Source organism: Tympanuchus pallidicinctus, unplaced genomic scaffold, assembly GCF_026119805.1.
Source record: "Tympanuchus pallidicinctus isolate F22 unplaced genomic scaffold, pur_lepc_1.0 scaffold29, whole genome shotgun sequence".
In the NCBI taxonomy this organism is placed as follows: domain Eukaryota; kingdom Metazoa; phylum Chordata; class Aves; order Galliformes; family Phasianidae; genus Tympanuchus; species Tympanuchus pallidicinctus.
This window is the reverse complement of record NW_026294746.1, coordinates 277,140-294,547: the sequence shown is the minus strand read 5'-3', so window position 1 is coordinate 294,547 and position 17,408 is coordinate 277,140. Positions and strand designations below refer to the sequence as shown.

Below are 17,408 nucleotides of genomic sequence, written 5' to 3'. Positions count from 1 at the left end.
CCGCGTTCGTCCTCAGTCCTCCTCACCCGCCCGCCGCGCCGCGGTGCCATCGCGGGGGTCGGCCGCACCCCCGCCCCGTTGAAGTGCCTCAGCCGAGCCGCCCCGGCCCTCGCCGCCCTCAGCGGCCGTTCCCGGCTCTGTTCCCGGCTCTGCCCGTCTCGGGGCGGGCCGCGCGGCGCCGCACGTGGCGCTGTGGTTGGCGCGCGCACGGGGGCCGCGTGCGGCGGCGCGTGAGGGGCGGGGCGCCGCCTCCGCCGCGCGCGCGCTCTCCAATAAAGTGGCTCCGCACCCGTTCCCGCCTCTCGGCTGTGTGTGGGAAGGCGGGGCGGGGGGGGCGGTGCCGCGCGTTGCCGCCGTGTGTGGGAGCGGCGCGGCCGCGTGCAGGGCCGTTACGTAACGGGCGGGGGGCGCCGGCCGCGTCCCCGAGCCGAGATGGACGGCTGCGGCGCGGAGCTGAGAGCGGGAAGCGGCGCCGGCGGGGATCGGCGCGACGGGACGGAGTGCGGCGGCCGCGCGCCTGGCGGAGGCTTCGGGTAACGCGCTGATGCGGAGGGCGCGCTGGGCTCTGGGGGCATCGCCCGAATCGCGGTCGGCGGGGGCGGCCGGGCGGGGCGGCGGTGCGCGGAACGGGGTGAGACGCGGGGACCCGCAGCGGTCGGCCGTTCCGGTCTGAGTTCACGCGGAGCTGCGTTTGCGGTGCGGTGCAAAGCGCAGCCGTGACGCCTCGGGTGAATCGACGGGGCTGCGGCGTGCCGCGATGAGCAGCGAGCGGGGAAACGAGCGGCGGCTGTGAGCGGCGGCGTCGGTTTCGCGCCGGCTGCGGTGCGGCCCCGTCCCGGGCAGCCGGAGGTGAGGCGCTGAGCGCCGAGTTGTGCGGGCGTTGGGTGTGTCGGGATCCGGGGAGCTGCTGGGCTTTGAGCACGTGGGGGAGCGAGCGTCCATTGCTGGTATCGATGCCGGTGATATTTAGTACATCTGGAGTTTTTCGTTGGTTAGGATCTGCTCTCGGCTGGATTACGGTGCCTCTGCCAGCCAAAACGAGCTGGGTTCAGCACGGAAGGAGGGGACAGAAAGGTTAAAATGCAGAGAAATCAAAAGGTGCAGCATGAAATAGAGCAGATGAGCTTTAGGGCTTTTCCTCCTGTCCTGTGGGTCGCCATACGGTGGAAATAGTTTTTTGGGGGTGGAATCTCCTATAGCAGAAGTCGCCATCGGAGTTCAACCTCTGTTTTGATCAGTGATCAGCTGGATTGGCGTCAGTCTCACAAAGATCTGATGGTGATGATCCAAGAAATCAAAAACTGTTTGCCTGAAGAGAAAAGGAGTTCCAGCAAGCCCAGCACTGTCAGTGCTCTCAATTACGCTTTACGGTGTGTACAGCAGGTCCGAGGTAAGCATGGAAAACGCCTGGAAGCACATGAGCTGTGCAGCAGCTTGATTTGAATGGACACGTCTGACAACAGATAGCATTCAAACAAATGAAAACACTTCAGCTATCCTGTCAACAAATGAACTGCTCTAGTTTTTTTGGCTTCAAAGTCAGAATGCCCTCTGACTGCTTCGATCCGATTCCGCATCCAGGCACAGATAGGTGACTGCTAATAACTTATCATGCATGTTGAGAAAACAGCATTTCTGTAGTTTGGAAAATGTACTGGATAGTTCTCCTGTGTTCTGCAGCAGAGCTAAGTAGCTTGTCACTCTTTTGCTGTCACTTGCTGTCCTCTTTACTTCCTTGTGCTCCTCTTCTACAGCATAGGTCACTCCAGTGGTATAATCAGTACTCTTTTTTTTCTTTTTTCCCCTTTGTTACTCCATAAACATTCTTCATCTCAACTTGGGCTTCATCAAAACAATGACAGTTAGGAGGGCTGTAAGAAATACTTTTAAAATTGTCTTCTTACTGACTTCCTTCTGTTTGTTTTGCATTTTTTGTTTCTTCAATTAGCAAACAATGAGTTTTTCCAGGCTCTTGGTGATCGAAGAGTGTTCCAGACGGGTGTGATGACATACAGCATAGAAGAGTTGGTGACAGTTGCATCAGAACACACTCCAAAAAACAGTGTAAGGAATTCAGACACGCTGAGAGGAGTTCATCACTTTCTGTTTCAGTCTCTATTTTATCACCTTAATATCTTTTAGGGAAACAGAAGTGTAAAATCAAAAAGCCTTTAAAAGGCAAACAGGTTTTTGTTAGTAATGGTAGATCAGTGTTACTGCTTATCTGTGCTGAATTGGCAGACCCAACAGCTGTAAGTGAAGAAATACTTCTGTTTCCTGTTTTCATTTTTTTCCCAGACACAACCATGATCTGTGAGAATTTTTGAATTCACTTGCAGCATAATAATCTCCTCGGATGGCATAGCAGAATGTTTTCATACCTGATCAAATCCGTAGTTGTGAAGGTCTCTGGTTTCTGTTTGTGTTCTTGGATTATTTCTCCATTGATTAATCAATTTACAGTACATGCTGTGGTTTCTGGCTCTATTGCAAAGAGTGCTGAGTTTCAATACTATCACATACTCTATCAGAAAGTTCTCAGATTTCTGTACATGGAACCATGACCTGTGAAATCTGGGGGGAAATCTGTGGCCAGATTAGCAGTCATTCTGGAAAATGGCAAGCATCTGTGGAATCTGTTTCAGTATTGATATTGCAGTCTCATTAGCATGAGTAAGCTGTGACGCTATGGCAGGCTGTAGTAGCTCACATGCGATTTTGTTTGGATGCTGGCTTTAGAAGTCTCTTCTGTACCTCCGTCGTTATGGTGTGTGGTTGTTTGTCCTGTAGTTCTTGTGGGAGGAGATTGGGGGAAGTTTGACTTGTTTGTTTGTTTTTTTTTCATCCATTCAATATTGCTACCATGTGTTAAGGGAGAACGGCTTTTAATAAGGTTTGTTTTCCAGGACACCTTTGTGGCTGTGTTTTCCCTGCTTTCTGGGCGCATATTGCATATTTCTGAGCAGGCAGCATCCATTCTAAACCATAAGAAGAAAGTCTTGGAATCCTCCCGGTTTGTAGAGCTTCTTGCCCCTCAGGATGCAAGTGTGTTCTACGCACACACTGATCAGTCTCACTTGCCACTTTGGTGCACGGAAAGTCAAACAGGTAGGACATAATAATGATTCTGTCTTCACAGAATGAGGATAGAATGCTTGTTTGCTCTAAATACTTACACTAGCAATATAGTCAGGCCACCCTTCTTCCACTTGGAAAAGCTGAGTAGCTTTGCAGCTACTCCTAGCCTACCTGGAGTAAGTAAAATGCAGATGCCTTTTACTCATAAGCAGATAAATGGCCTACAAGTAAAAGGCAGCTGCTATTTTACTCTTTCCAAATGCTTTCCAGAAAAGAAACAGAAGGTCTAATTGTCCATTTAGAATGGCTTAATCTACAACTTAGAATTGATTAGGTGCTCTGTTATTATGGTCCTGTAGCAGAAATGCTAAGTCACAGCCTGAAGCAGTGATGGAGCACCTGGTGGGAAGGCAGGGCCAGCCCAGGGGAGCTCAGGTGCATGCAATGTTCTGAGTGATGGAAGGGCTGGAGCCAGGATCCTCCCCTTCTCAGCCCTCATGTAAGGGTTGGCTGTGGAGGTGAGGGGATCTCTCTGGAGATCTCTGTGTACTCAAGGCTTTTCGAAGGTAAGTAGCTTTTTCCATTCATTTCTGTATCTATGGCTGTTGCATTTGGGCTTGTCCCCATTTGCTGCAGCCAGAGACTTTGCTACTCTGTTATTACTGCTTTATTTTCCATCATGTTACAGTGTTACAGATTCACTTGCAACCTGCTGTAAGAGTACCTCATTGAACCCAGGTTTTACTGGGTTTTGTTTGTTTGGTACTAAGTGTGACTGAATGATAGTTTTTGAGCCTCACTTTAGCAGTGAATGATTTGAGTAGCCAAGGCTCTGTCTTTTGTCTGCTTAGCTGGCGATCTGTTCTGGCGTCGGTTCTTGGAAATCTGAAGTTTTCTCTGGATTTAACTCCAGGTCAGCCATTCCCCAGACTGGGCAGTGGAAGAAATATTTGAGATAGGAGCAAACTGTTGGCCAACTGATTAATAGCTGTTATAAGGAAGGCTGTGGGAGTTTGCTCTCGCTTGGAAAGCCTGGGGAATAAAGAGTTTGAAAGTTCTGATAGGTGTGACCTGTTTTAGGATATAAACTGATACCTTTGATGTGTGTTCTTCTTATTAGCCTCTCCGTATGACTATGCCCAGGTGAAATCCTTTTTCTGCAGGATCAGGTAAGTATATTATTATAGTTCTGTATTCATGAAGGCTGGGCACAGGGAGTGCTATGGGGCACAGGTGGTGGTTTGTTGTCACAATGACCAGTGTGAACTCTGTTAGGGGAATGGCTTACTGTGTTCGATATCAGCATTCAGCAGGATGTTTTGAGTATCTTTTCTATAGTGATCATTAAGCTTGCATGGGGTAGAGGAAGAAACTGCTCGTGCATGTTTCTTCTAGGCCTAGCAGCTTCCTTTTCTACTGCTATGCAGTAGAAGAATGATTTTGTGGGAAAGAGTCCCACTTCTGCAGTTTGAGAGTGGAGGCCGGGATGTTTTGTTTAAGATTGCTTGGGAGTTTGTGGCAGAGGTAGTAATGGAAACTCGGTCATCTGAGTTCCAACACGAGATGCGAGTCAGGAGATGCTACTTTCTGTCACTGTGGGGTGGGATCTGTTGCTTTGTGCCAGACTAATCTTAGTACTGGAGGAACCAAAGTATAATAGAGGCTGGCCTGTAGTATCTGATGCAGTTCTTCTCCAAAATGAGGTGTCTCTTGATTTAATTAAGAGCTGTTTGTTTCTGAGCAGGTAAAATACTTATTCCATCTGTCAGCAGATCACCAACATAGTCACGCTTTTCAAAAACTTGGGTCTAAAATAAACCTCCTAAAATAAACCTCCTAAAATAAAATAAGTCTCTTCAGTTTAACACTTGGAATAAGTTTAGCGGGGCAAATTTCAGTTTCAATTTGGGGAATTATGTGAGGTACATAAATACTGTGAAATGCTTAACTCTTTTTTCATGTTTTCATATATCTTTCCGTCCTTCAACACAAACATTCAATTTTGTGAGCTTCATAAGTAAAAGTGTCTGTTCACTAGCATACACAAGAGCTAAATATGAAAATTATTTGTGTTAGTTAAACTCTTTTTGTTATATCCAGATTCTGTTTGCTTTAATCAGAGAGCAACAATTTCTCAGCTGACACTGGAGAAACCCTGCTTAATTAGGTTGATGGAATGAAGTCTGAGACACAGAGGTTTTTGCCTGAAAGTAGTACAGAGTAAAGAACAAATAAAAGAAAAAATACATGTATTTAACTTAGCACAAGAACAAGTTGTTGGTTCTCATGAATACGTTTGGATGAGAATTAGAAGGTGGTTGCTAACTATTAGAGTAAGGGCTTTTGGGAACTGCCTTTCAGTGCATGTGCTGGAGGCCAAGTATGTACGGGTTTTAGGGGAAGCAAGATCAGTATTACTGAACGTGTTGGCCTGTGATTGCAGGGCGTTGTGCATAGAGCCTCGAGGGATTCGTCCTCACGAAAGTGGTTCTGTGTGCTCTGCACGATTTACTTGTGTGAGGCTCTCAGTACTGGTGTGAAGTATTTGGGTCTTGACACCAACACGTTAATTCCTTTTACTTTTCCTCAGAGGTGGTAAAGATCAAGAACAAGAAATGCACTGGTACCCATTCCGAATCACCCCATACTTGGTCCATGTCTGCACCGCTGTCCATGTGGATGCAGAGTCCTGCTGCTTGGCTTTGGCTGAGAAAATTCACTCTGGATATGAAGGCAAGTCAGGATGATCCAGTGAAAAACAAGACAATAGGGAAACAATGTATGAATGTCAGCTTACTTTGATTGGTGTTTGCACTTGGAAACTCTCACAGGTGTAACTTCCAGTGAGTGTGAGTGCACACATGCTTATCCAGAAAGCACGTTTCTTCTTTGCTAGGTCCTGAGACCTTTGACCTCATTATATTTACAGCTGGGGGAGATTTGTATCACCTGTAATTTTGTAATGTCTCTTTGAGTTACTGATCAGAAGTAAGTGAACTGTTAAAAAGTTCAGAAGTCTGTAACACACGAACGTGGGAGAGCTAAGTTCGATTTTCTGTTTCAATGCATGTTTTGTGTTTCAGTAAATACTTCTTTTTCAATTAGCTCCTCGAATTCCTATGGATAAAAGAATCTTCACCACTACTCACACGCCAGGATGTGTTTTTCTTGAGATAGATGACAGGTGAGATTTGGATCTTAAGGATTGTGCGGTGTGTGTGGAGAGGTGGCAAAAAATCCGCTGGTAATGCAGCTGTAAACAGTAGTAAACTATTTAACTGTGCAGTTGGCAATAGTTAATGAAGCAAAATTGTTTTGTGTTAATTTTCAGTAATTATTTGTTAGTCATTGAAGTTCCAGAGGTTTTTCAAGAATGTAATCAGCTTTGACTGAAAAAGTGAAACTAAGCATAACTGCAGTCAGTTGCCCTTGGGGCAGTGGGGACCTTTGGTGATACAGATGTGCAATGTGGTTTTTCAGTGTTTGAGGAATCACAGTGCAGGTTGCAGCTTTAATCAGCTGCCTATTATAAACTTGAGCAGGCTGAAGTTGTCTCCTGCGGAGCCCCAGGGATGTTTTTACAACACGCTTCACAGCATCTCTGTCGGATTTCTTACTGATAGTTTTGTCTGGAACCTCTGTGGTTTTTGTTTTCTGTTTTTCTTTTCCCCTTGTCCCCACCATGTGTGGAAGCACAACAGAACTTCCAGTTTACCTCTCTGGGAACAGAAATATTTGCATATTTATGTCATATTTGGGGATTAATAACTGGGTTGGAGAATGTTCTGTGGCTGTACTTCAGGTCATTGTAGATCTGTGGGGACTTTGCTGGCCAGCGAAGGTTAAAGAATGTAAATACTCAAGACTGAATTACATGCAATGATAGTGTGTTTGTGTTTCAGAGCAGTGCCTTTGTTGGGTTACTTACCTCAGGATTTGATTGGAACATCCATACTGATGTATTTGCATCCAGAAGATCGTCCTTTAATGATCACTATTCACCGTAAAAGTGAGTACGATGATCATAAAAAGAATTTAAACTCTTCCTAACATTGTTCATTACTCTCTTGCTTGCTATGTGACTATTTTCCAGTCTGGACACAAATACACTGAGCAGTTAGATGTCAAGACTGTACCCCAGTCACTTGTGTTTGTGCTATTGCTGCTGTGCCATAATGTAAACTAACCCTTATTTCTTGGTTGTTTTTGTTCAGTCCTGAAATTTGCTGGGCAGCCTCCTTTTGAATACCTACCCATTAGGTTTTGCACTCAAAATGGGGATTATGTCATCCTGGATACCAGCTGGTCCAGTTTTGTGAATCCATGGAGCAGGAAAGTAGCATTCATCATTGGCCGACACAAAGTCCGAACGTAAGTCAGTTGTAGAAGTGAATTGTTGAAGCTAGGTTTTCTTAATTCTTTTCATTCTCAATACTTTGAAATATAAGGAAAAACCTACTTTTCTAAGCCGTGTGTGTACGTACTGGATGTCCAAACACTGTGACAATGAGAATGCCTTAGTCAGAACACCAATTTGAAGTTCCTTTTCAGCTTTTACTTTTATCTAAAAGGTAGACCACTTTAGCAAGGAATTGATGTTTGGTTTTGATTTGCTTAACGGAGAAAGAAATCACTAATTAAATAGGGGTTGGACTCAATGATCTCTGGAGGTTCCTTCCAACCCCTACAATTTTGTGATTCCTACAATTCTGTAATTGATAGATGTATGACCAAAATCTGGCTTGTTTTTCTTTGGAATTGTTTGCTTGGTAAATCTTTAGATTCTGCACCTGATTGATTTCATGTAAGAATTGAATTAGCATTGAATGTTTGAGTTAATGTTTTTCAGATGCCTCCCCCTAATTTGTGAGGTATTTGGAGATATGACTGTCTGATGCTTCCTCTTACCTGGTTCATTTCATAGGAAATGGCTTTTCTGGCAATGACCTCTGAGTTCTCAAATTTAGCTTTTTTTTTTTTTTTTTAAGACTTTTTGGAGTGTGAAGGAGGCAAAAGGGTGGATGCTCGTCAGCCTTTGCTCGTGTCATTGTGCCTGATGGCTTTCTGAAATCCTGAAGCCTTGCATTAAGCACTGCTTTCTTATCACAGCCTCACTACTCTAGCTTTAGCTGATGGTGGAACAGATGATATCCCTTTCTGTTGATTCAGGGAAAGTCAACATAAAATACAGGTTAATAATAGTAAACTCTCCTAACTCTGCTTACAGTTATATTTTCTTTATCAGTTTAGAATTAATTATGGAATTCTGTTGACTCTCTAGAAGCCCTCTGAATGAAGATGTTTTTGCTACAAGAAGTCAAGAAACTAGCAGTGTTGAGAAAGAGATAAAAGAATTGCAAGGCCAAATCTACAAGTTGCTTTTGCAGGTAAAGAAGATTAAAATCTCAAAACACCGTTTTGCCTTTTGAATGAAAGACTGAAGGAACTGGGGTCTGTTTAGCAAACTTCTTTGCCTGCACTCCTTTGGAAGAACATTTTAATTCGAGACAGGCTTGTGTGCCAGTTTTAAAACTAAGGCTCTATGTAGCCCATCTGATTAGAAAGCTGTTTGGACATGTTCTGCAGATATTTGTGTTGAAAGGTAAATCTTCATCCTGGGACGGCTGTAAGGATGGTAGAACTCTTTTTCTACAAGAAAATGGTAGAACTCAAAACAGTGCTGACTCTTCATTTAATTTTTGTTGTTGTTGTTCACTAGGAATTCTGTGTTGCAAACTGTTTTTCCTTTCTCTTTGCTTATTTTTTTCCTTCCACCTCTTTCCCCAATACAGCCAGTTCATAGCAACGTTTCTAGTGGTTACGGTAGCCTTGGTAGCAGTGGTTCTTATGAGCACTACATCAGTGTAGCATCTTCAAGCGACTCCAATGGAAATTGTGCAGAGGAAACACCAGAACCAGTGAGTTTTTAGATATATCAATGCCTGTGCAGTAATAAAATCATATTTTAAGAAATGAAGAGTTATGATGTATATGTACATACATAAGAATTTTACTTCAGTGTAAAGGCATGTGGTTGTGTTCAAGCTAAGCGTCCTTAAGCAGGTCAATTATAGAATGCTGGTTTTGGGGTTAGATCTTAATTTTGCTCAGAAAAGAGCAGATAGCTGCAGTACACTGAAGTTGTAGAGATTGAAGACTGAAATTGAAGACTTGCTTAAAGTTTGGCCTTCTCAAAGAACTGGGGGACTCAAGGGGAAGAAGAAGCGAGAAAGCCACACAACTAGGAAGAGTGTTGGTGCACAAGATAAGTGGGGGGCTCTATTCGGTTTCGATTTTCCCATTTTTTTTTTTTTCCCTCAAGAGAACATTAGAGTGGTGTTATTAACTTCTGTAGGAGTGGAGACGATCCTGTCCTAAAAGAGAAGCATTGTTACTTAATTTTTAAGACTGCTTTGAAACTTTAATTTTTTAGACTGCTGGGTAAATAATCAGCAAATGCTCTGAATTTGCATCAATATAAAAATGATGAAACTTAAATGATGAAGCTGTTTGGGCTTTATCACAGTTAAATTCGCCGTGATAAGTATGTTTACAAATGCCAGTAGATACTAGACTTAGGCTGACAGTCTTTCAGTTAGGAGTATACAAGAACCCAACCCCGTCTCAATAGTCTCCTGTGTCCACTTCTATTCCTTTTAATCTGACCTCACGTTTTCATGTATCTCAAGGTGACTTTGCAGCAGGTGTGTGCAGATGTCAACCGGATAAAGAATCTGGGACAACAGCTGTATATTGCATCAAGGAGCAAGCCACAGGATGGAAACGAACAGCCTATGGGTTCAGAAGTGCTAGAAGGTAATGTAGTGTAATTGTGATTCTTAAGTTGATGGAAACTCTTGTAGGTCTGGAGCTGTGAACTTGGCTGACGTAGTGAAGTTGGCATGTTAACGTGGCTTGAGTGTGGGAAGTATTTTGGTGGGGCTTTTTTGAGATGAAAATGAGGAATAACTTGGTAACGAGAGCTGTGCTGTGACAGGCCGTATGTTCCTCTGAAGGTATCTCAGTGGGGGTTGCTTCCATGTCTTTGAGAATTTCTCCTTTTCTAGGGAAGAGGCACAGCGCTTCCTGTTTTCTCCCGACCTTGAGAAGTGATAGCACAGAAGAACTGGGCAATGCACTTTATGATGATTCAAAGAAGACTCCACATGTTCCTTCCTATCAGCAGATTAATTGTGTTGATAGTATCATCAGGTAGGAAACAACAAAGCAGTTACAGTGAATAATACTGAAGATCCAGTTAGCGTAAGGTAATTATGTATGCAATTTGCACTGACTGGATTTTGGGTTGGGATAAAATTCTGATTTGGAATATCTGCATTAAATATGTGAATCATATCTTTATCACGTTTCTCGAGAAAGCCAGAACATGAAAAACTATTGTGGTAAATAAAAATTCTTTCCTTATTCAGCTCCTGTATATACTTATACACAAACTGTGTTGCCAACCAATATACCAATATAGCAACAATTAGAACATTTGTATGATATCTCAGTTTTATGCTTTCCTTTTGTAGGAAGGCACTGCAGCAAAGCTATAACTTGCTCTTGAGTATTGTATCAATGGCTGTAATACCTTGAAAAGCTTCTACTTTAGTGGATAAGGTCTTTTTTTTTTTTTTTTTTTTTTAAATGGGAAGAGCTTCCTGTGATATGCTTATGTTTCAGATATCTAGAGAGCTGCAGTGTTCCAGTATTGAAAAGGAAATCTAAATCTTCTACAAATACATCATCATCTTCAGATGGTGACAAGAAAAACCAGCAAAGACTGCAGGAGGTCAGGGCATTGGGAGGTAATGTAAAGGATGCTGACTATTGTAATGGAAACACTGATGTATTTTTTTTTTCTGATATGCTACTGTTGTATGTTTCAAGGTTTCTTTTCATTTTTTAAATCACTACCACACAAACGGCGCAGATGTTTTGGTTACAGACAGTAAATATCTACTTCCCTTGCCCAGATCATGCGGTTAAGCAGAAGTTACAGTAGTAAGTCTTCGAATTTAGAATCCATCAGCAAGTACTTGCTGTTGCTAAATAAGCCTTCTGTAGCTCACTGGTTTTATGCCACATTTAGTGTACTTCGACATTGTAGTGGTATATGAATGTTACGTTTATTTGTGTGTATATCTATTTTATTTAACAGTTTGCATGGTTGAGTGGTTGCTTCTGAACCAATCAGATTTGATGGCTTAGGAGCAATTGAAGTACTTGGAAAGAAATTCAAAGTAAAAATCTTTTAATTTACCAATAGATACTGCTGTTCTTTCATCAATTAATTCCCAAACTCCAGTATTTGCTGATCAGGAAGAAATGGTGAAGAAGCAGACCAATGAAGGCATTGTGGGAGCTCCTCTGCCAGGCCTGAGCCTGTCCAACAAGTCTCTGAGTGTGGTATCTGCCACCAGCCAGTGCAGTTACAGCAGCACTATTGTGCATGTCCCACACCCTGAATCAGGTACTATTCATTCTTGGAAAATATTGACTAGACTCACTGATTTTTAGATTGAATAATATTTTCTGACTGAAATATGCAGTAGGAAACTTGTATTTCAGAGCTCATATTCATCAGAACGTATCTCAATTGTACACAATTGAGGCACTTCTGCAGACGCTGTAAAGAAAACTTGAGCCTGAAAATGTTTACAGTGTTTTTATGAAGCTTCGAGTGCCTGTTTTCCTTTGTGCTGTCACTGTTACATACTTCTCAAATGCAACAGTGAGCTGTTGAAAATAAACATGATTAGTGGGCTGATATTACTTAATGCAGAAACACAAAAATGAGTGCTGCAATCGTAAGAGGTATGAGGAAAGAACTAATTTGCTGAATTTGTGTTAATGTAATTGAGTGTAAGTGGTACCCTGCAGTGTCTGTCTGCTCAGTAGCTCAGGTGTTTATTTTGTCTAGCCCTCTGCATACTGTGGGTGTTGACACCAGAAGGCCAGATCAAAGTCTGATTTATTTTCTTTCCAAAGAAGTGACTACAATGGAGAATACTCATGTTGGAAATGAACACACCGAGCTGCCTCCTCTGAATGCTCAGAATCCTGTTACAGTGGCTGAGGAGTTAAAGCCAGTTGGGTTAACAAAAGAGGCTTTGTCAGTCCACACGCAAAAGGAAGAGCAAAACTACGTGGACAGGTTCCGCAGGAGGATCTTGCTCTCTCCGTTTAGGACTTGCCTTCAGTGGGATAGCAGAAGTAACAATGGGCATTCCTATGACCAAGGTAGGCAGTGCCTTTGAGAAATATAGATTTACTGGGCTTATTTTAAAAGCTTAGCAATGAAAACTTGTTCTTCTTTGTGTGATTTGTTGAAAAATCTTACTGTGGCTGAGAACGGAGTAGTTCTGAATTGTCAAGACCTGACGATGTCATTGCCCGTGCTGAAGATCTGCTGCATTTTGATTGTTGCTGTTTCAGACTTTTTGTAAAGCTCCCAAATACTGCAGCAAACCTGATCTGTCTGAAATAGCTTATTGCATCCTTTTGAAAGAATATGAAAGATCTGATTGGGATAATCCAAAAAAAAAAAAAAAAAATTGATAGTAAGAAGGGAAAACATTGTGGGTATGTCTGCAACTCTATCACTGTAGTGTGTGGAAGAATTATGCAGAACTATCCAGAACAAAGACAGCTCTGTGAATGAGCTACACTCAATGATCTGATGTTTCTTTTTATTTTTTATTTTTTTCTTCTTTATCTCCTGTTTTTTTGTTTGTTTGTTTGTTTTATATTTTTTTCTGTCTGTCATTTCAATGAACATCTCTTTTTTTTTCTCAGGAAATTCTCCTTCTAAGGAGATGACTCCAACTAGCTGTAAAAATGGCAAAAAAGGAAAATTCAGACAACGGAAGCCTCAGAGACAGTCCTCAGATAGACGATCTTGTAGTAAAAACAGAAACGGTCTTCAATGTGAGAAGAGAAGAATTCAGAAGCAGTCACTTTCTCCCTCAGAAATGTCCTGTTTAAGGTCCTCCAGTACGAATTGCTTTCCTCCTGTGGGATTTCCTGTCTATTCAGATGCACTGTCTGGTTTTCCGGCCTCTTCTATAGGAGAGGAACTTGCTATTTACTCAACAAAACCTGAGCCCACGTCACTGTCACAGCTGTGCTGTGGAGCACCATCATTTCCAGCACTTTCTCCCCCAAACATAGGGATGTATATGGCTGTGTTTTTTCACAATTTCCCTGTATATACCCAGATGCCTCAATATGCCTTTCTTCCTAGCCCTCAGAACGTTTATCTCCCTTCTTCATATCCCTGCTCTACTCTACCTCCTGCCCCTCCTCCTTCAGTTCCATCACCAATAGCCCCAATCTCTGCGGATCAGTCCTGTCCGGCCTCTTCTACCACATCCACTGAGGAGCAGCCGGAGGGACAACATGGCTGGGCCTTACAGCTGAGTAGCTCACGGAGCAGCTCCCCGCTTCAGCTGAATTTACTTCAAGAGGAGCTGCCAGAATCTGTGGAGCCTTCAGTTAACACTGATTTTAAAGCAAGTGCAGAAGCTAAATGTGTAAGTAACAAAGATCTTTAGTGTCAAAGAGAAACTGACTTCCACAATGTTCAGTCACCAGATTCTGTTAGCTTCTCTTACCGATATCTATGCTCTGTAGACTGCAGGGCACAAATAGCAAAGGAGGCAGAGAAACTACGCTTGAGCCCATGGGAACTTGTAGCAGTGCAGAGTTGGTGCTCAGTAAAAGCCACAGATGTGAGATCTGGTCTAGGCTGCTGCAAGCTGTTCTTGCTCAGTGCTTTGGCAACACTTTATTTTTTTCCCATTAAATTGTCAGCAGTTTTGGGTGGGCTTTTATGCATGTGGAACTTGGTTAGGACTACATGGCTCTCGTCTTTTTCACTGAGTCCCACAGTCTCTGTGGAGAGTTAAAACAAAGGGAAGATACTTTTCTAATTACTCCCTCTGTCTCCCAGGGATGCAGCTAATGACCGAAGAACAGGGATCCGTGTGGGTCGGTTTCCATACATGGGCATAGAAAAGGCCTCTCCAGCTTCCGTGGTAAACTCAGAGGCAGGAATCTGAGCTCTGCAGGCAAGGAAAAAAAGTCTCGGGAATCCAGTTTGTGCTGAAAAGGCTGGATCAGCTGAAACTGCAGGGTAGGGTCCTGAGGGGAAGTTGATGTATCTATAGTTGCTGAAGCTATGAGCTTAATGCAGTGATTCAGGGGAATGCTTTCATTTTCCCTGTAGGGCAGCATCGCTTAATATTTGTGGCTGCTCTGTGCCACCTAACAGAGCATGGAGAAAACTGACTCTCTTGTCAGCAAAAAACTCGACTTAATGTAAAAGTACAATATCTCGAAGGAAACCCTGTGGGGAAAGATCTGCAGCATGAATCAGAAAGTCTGGACGCCTGTTGGTTTCACGTGTGAAGAGTTTTATCATGAGTTCTAGCTAGCCATTCATTTTCAGAGCTAGAAATTCCAAAGCTATTGAACTGATGCAAGAATTTGTCAACATGTCACAAATTCAGTAAATGCATGAACTTCCTTTTTCAAGCTCGAGGGTGACTTCCATGGATGTTTGTTTTGATTTTTGTTTCTAGGACGATAGTCGGGAAGATAGTGGTAACAGTGCTAGTAGCCATTGTGCTTCATGTGAATTTACTGACCGCTTGCTGCGTGAGGACGCCCAGTCAGGCGCGGGTTCAGCAGCATCAGGCAGTGGATTGGCTTTATCTAGTTCTTTAGGCTCTCGCTCCTGTGAAACTTCTGGTGGTGGCACAGGTAAGGAAGTTAAGATCTGGACACTTGCTACTCCAGTGTTAGGTGGGTTGCTAATGTGTTGGTAAGTCATAAAAAAAATAAAATAAATTAAAAAAAAATTGCTGTGATGGGAGTGGGAAGTCCCAATAAGAGGCTGTGTTGTCATTATTTTTCACCAGCTTTCAGTGTTTGAGGCCAAATTTTGTTCAGTCACAACAGTCAGAAATGAGAGTCCAGAAGTTGTTCCTTAAAACTGTAAGTTAGGCTTCTAACTTATGCTCATTAAGTTTTTTCTTTGTATTAGAGGGTGGTTTGCATCTTACTTGAGTAAGGATAAGTCTGCATAGAACAGGGCTTCTTGGAACAAAAGCAGGGAAGTTGAGACAAATCTTGAGAAGAGTAAGTAAAACTTTGGAGGTCTCAAGCAGTTTAATGGAATGGATTTTATCTTTGAATTTTCAGTAAGTGGTAATCTCTTACCAGAGGAGTCATCTGAGAGGGCCTGTGTTCACCCTATTAGAAATAGCTTGCACAAATGCTCTGGTGAATTATACTATTTGTGCTGGATCATGAAGGCCTTGTCAGAATTGATTTTTTTTTTCATGGTGATTCTCAGCAGGCAGTAGGAAAAGCAGCAAGTATTTTGCCAGTAATGATTCTTCTGAAACTTCCAAAACAGAGACTAATCAAGAAGCAAAAGAAAAACAGACATCTCATAAATCTAAACATGAGTCAGCCTGGGTGACGATGGATCGCACACCTGAGCAAGTTCTAATGACGTACCAAATGCCTCACAGGTTAGAAAACATCAACATTTTCTGACATATAGTTTGGAATTGTGCAAGGGAGAAATGTAGAGTTAAAAACAAGACCCTGGAAATAGTGTATGGACCAATAAAACTCAGGAGTTGTGTTCATTTACTGTTGTAGACTCTGGGCATTTCTTTTAATCTACTTTTTGCCTGTATTTCTTTAACACTTAAGATATGATAACATGAAACCTCTTTGTTGAAGTGCTAAGCAGATTGGGTTTTGCCCTGCACTTTGCATTGAAGGGTAAGAATATTTGTGGTGTTTGCAATGCTTCTATGTAAGTTGTGGTGAGATTCCTCATTTTAAAAAACTAAATAAGCCAACCTGAAAGTTAGACTGGTGTTGAAAAAGCTTCCCAACTAAAAGAAGGTATAACAAAAAAGTTACTTTTCATTGGCTGACTTCAGCCTTACACACAGCTGTATCCCACGGTCAATATCAGCAATGCTTGCCTCGTTGTATTCAGTGCAGCTGCGTTAACAGGTGTCTGTGGTTCGTTTTGTTTTACAGAATTAAAGAGGAAGTTTTAAAAGAGGATATGGAGAAGCTGGTAGTCATGCGACAGCAACAACCTTGGTTTTCAGATAGGCAGAAGAAGGAGCTTGCAGAAGTGCACACGTGGCTCCGGACACAGACTGTCCCACTACAAATCAACACTCAAGTAAGGATTGTGGAAGGAATCAGCTGCTTATTCACGTCTTGGCTAGCTAGAGGTAGTGCTGCTTCCAGCTAATGTGATTTTTACAGCATGAGGGTCACTGATAGCTGTTACTTGTGAATGCTGGAAGGCTTGAGAATACTAGCTAAGTGTTGGAAGTGCAAGTACATGCCTCTGAAAATTAAAGTCTCTGTATGGTCTCTGCTTTTTTAAAGAGATTTCATTCAATTCACGAGAAATTTCAAGAGATTGCAGCATATCGTGCTACCAGGATGGATTCTTTGCAATATCCAGGGCATTTAAATGATATGTCCTTGTTCCTTTCTAAAGGGATGTGTTACGTGTGACATCAGGGAAGCAACTTGTGAGGCTGCAATGGCTGATGACAATATGGAAAACAAGGGAAAATCGCTTCCAGTCTTGGAACACTGAAGACATCCCTGGCTGTGACAGTAAAACTGGTTGGAATAATTCCCATTCCCTTTTCCTTTGGCTTTGCAAGATGCTAGCAGCAAATCTCTCCAGCTGTCTTCTCCCACCATGAGCAATCATACACGAAACTAAACCTTTCTCCATTACTCCCTTTGCTCCTGGCAGGATTTTGAAGGCAATCTTTCACTAGGAGGTTGTTTGTGATGTCAGGAAGGACAACTTGACAAGAACAAATGATTGTGGATGGATTGTTTCTAACTTCTGATTGCTCAGTGCTGAGCAAAATATAAAGATTTTTTTGTGTTGTGGTGGTGCTGTACTGTTTGTTTTTTGTTTTTTTTTTAACTGAACAGGTAAGAGCTTGAAAAGATGCAGTGGTTATGAGCTTACATTGGCACAGCCCTGTTTGTTGTCCATTGAGGTAGATGAATTTGTACCAGTGAATCTGAGCTACATCAGAACATCCTTCAGTTTTGTTTATTCAGTCTGCAAAGATCTAAACTAGGGGTTCAGAAGATGCTTTGAGGCTTTAAGTTCTGCAGAATACCATAACCTTTTAATGAGTGACTGAAAACTGGGTAAGTTACTGGGCATCAAAATACCTTTCTTCAGCTTGTGACCATCAAAGAAGTCCAATAAACTAAAGTGAAAAAGAGCAAAGCTATTCCTTATGCTTCTC

At 42.6% G+C, this 17,408-nt stretch overlaps 1 protein-coding gene across 9 annotated transcripts; it reads left to right on the top strand.

Moving 5' to 3' along the window:
- The first annotated feature begins 420 nt into the window (after nt 1–420).
- On the top strand, nt 421–17,033 carry PER3 (period circadian regulator 3). 9 transcript variants are annotated; one of them, XM_052691848.1, is made up of 22 exons: nt 421–533; nt 1,239–1,390; nt 1,949–2,064; nt 2,907–3,108; nt 4,199–4,247; nt 5,669–5,811; nt 6,184–6,262; nt 6,981–7,087; nt 7,293–7,449; nt 8,360–8,465; nt 8,871–8,996; nt 9,768–9,894; nt 10,146–10,290; nt 10,765–10,889; nt 11,351–11,554; nt 12,073–12,324; nt 12,880–13,616; nt 14,667–14,847; nt 15,443–15,623; nt 16,150–16,300; nt 16,628–16,758; nt 16,895–17,033. In XM_052691848.1, exons 1-21 carry the CDS (start codon nt 433–435, stop codon nt 16,727–16,729), a joined length of 3,543 nt encoding a protein of 1,180 aa, XP_052547808.1. In that variant the 5' UTR covers nt 421–432; the 3' UTR covers nt 16,730–16,758; nt 16,895–17,033. The 9 variants fall into 9 exon arrangements, 8 of the variants coding, with proteins under 8 accessions (XP_052547808.1, XP_052547811.1, XP_052547810.1 ...); XM_052691851.1 differs by having other exon boundaries at nt 11,372–11,554; nt 16,628–17,033; XM_052691850.1 differs by having other exon boundaries at nt 12,076–12,324; nt 16,628–17,033.
- Nucleotides 17,034–17,408: the final 375 nt, after the last annotated feature.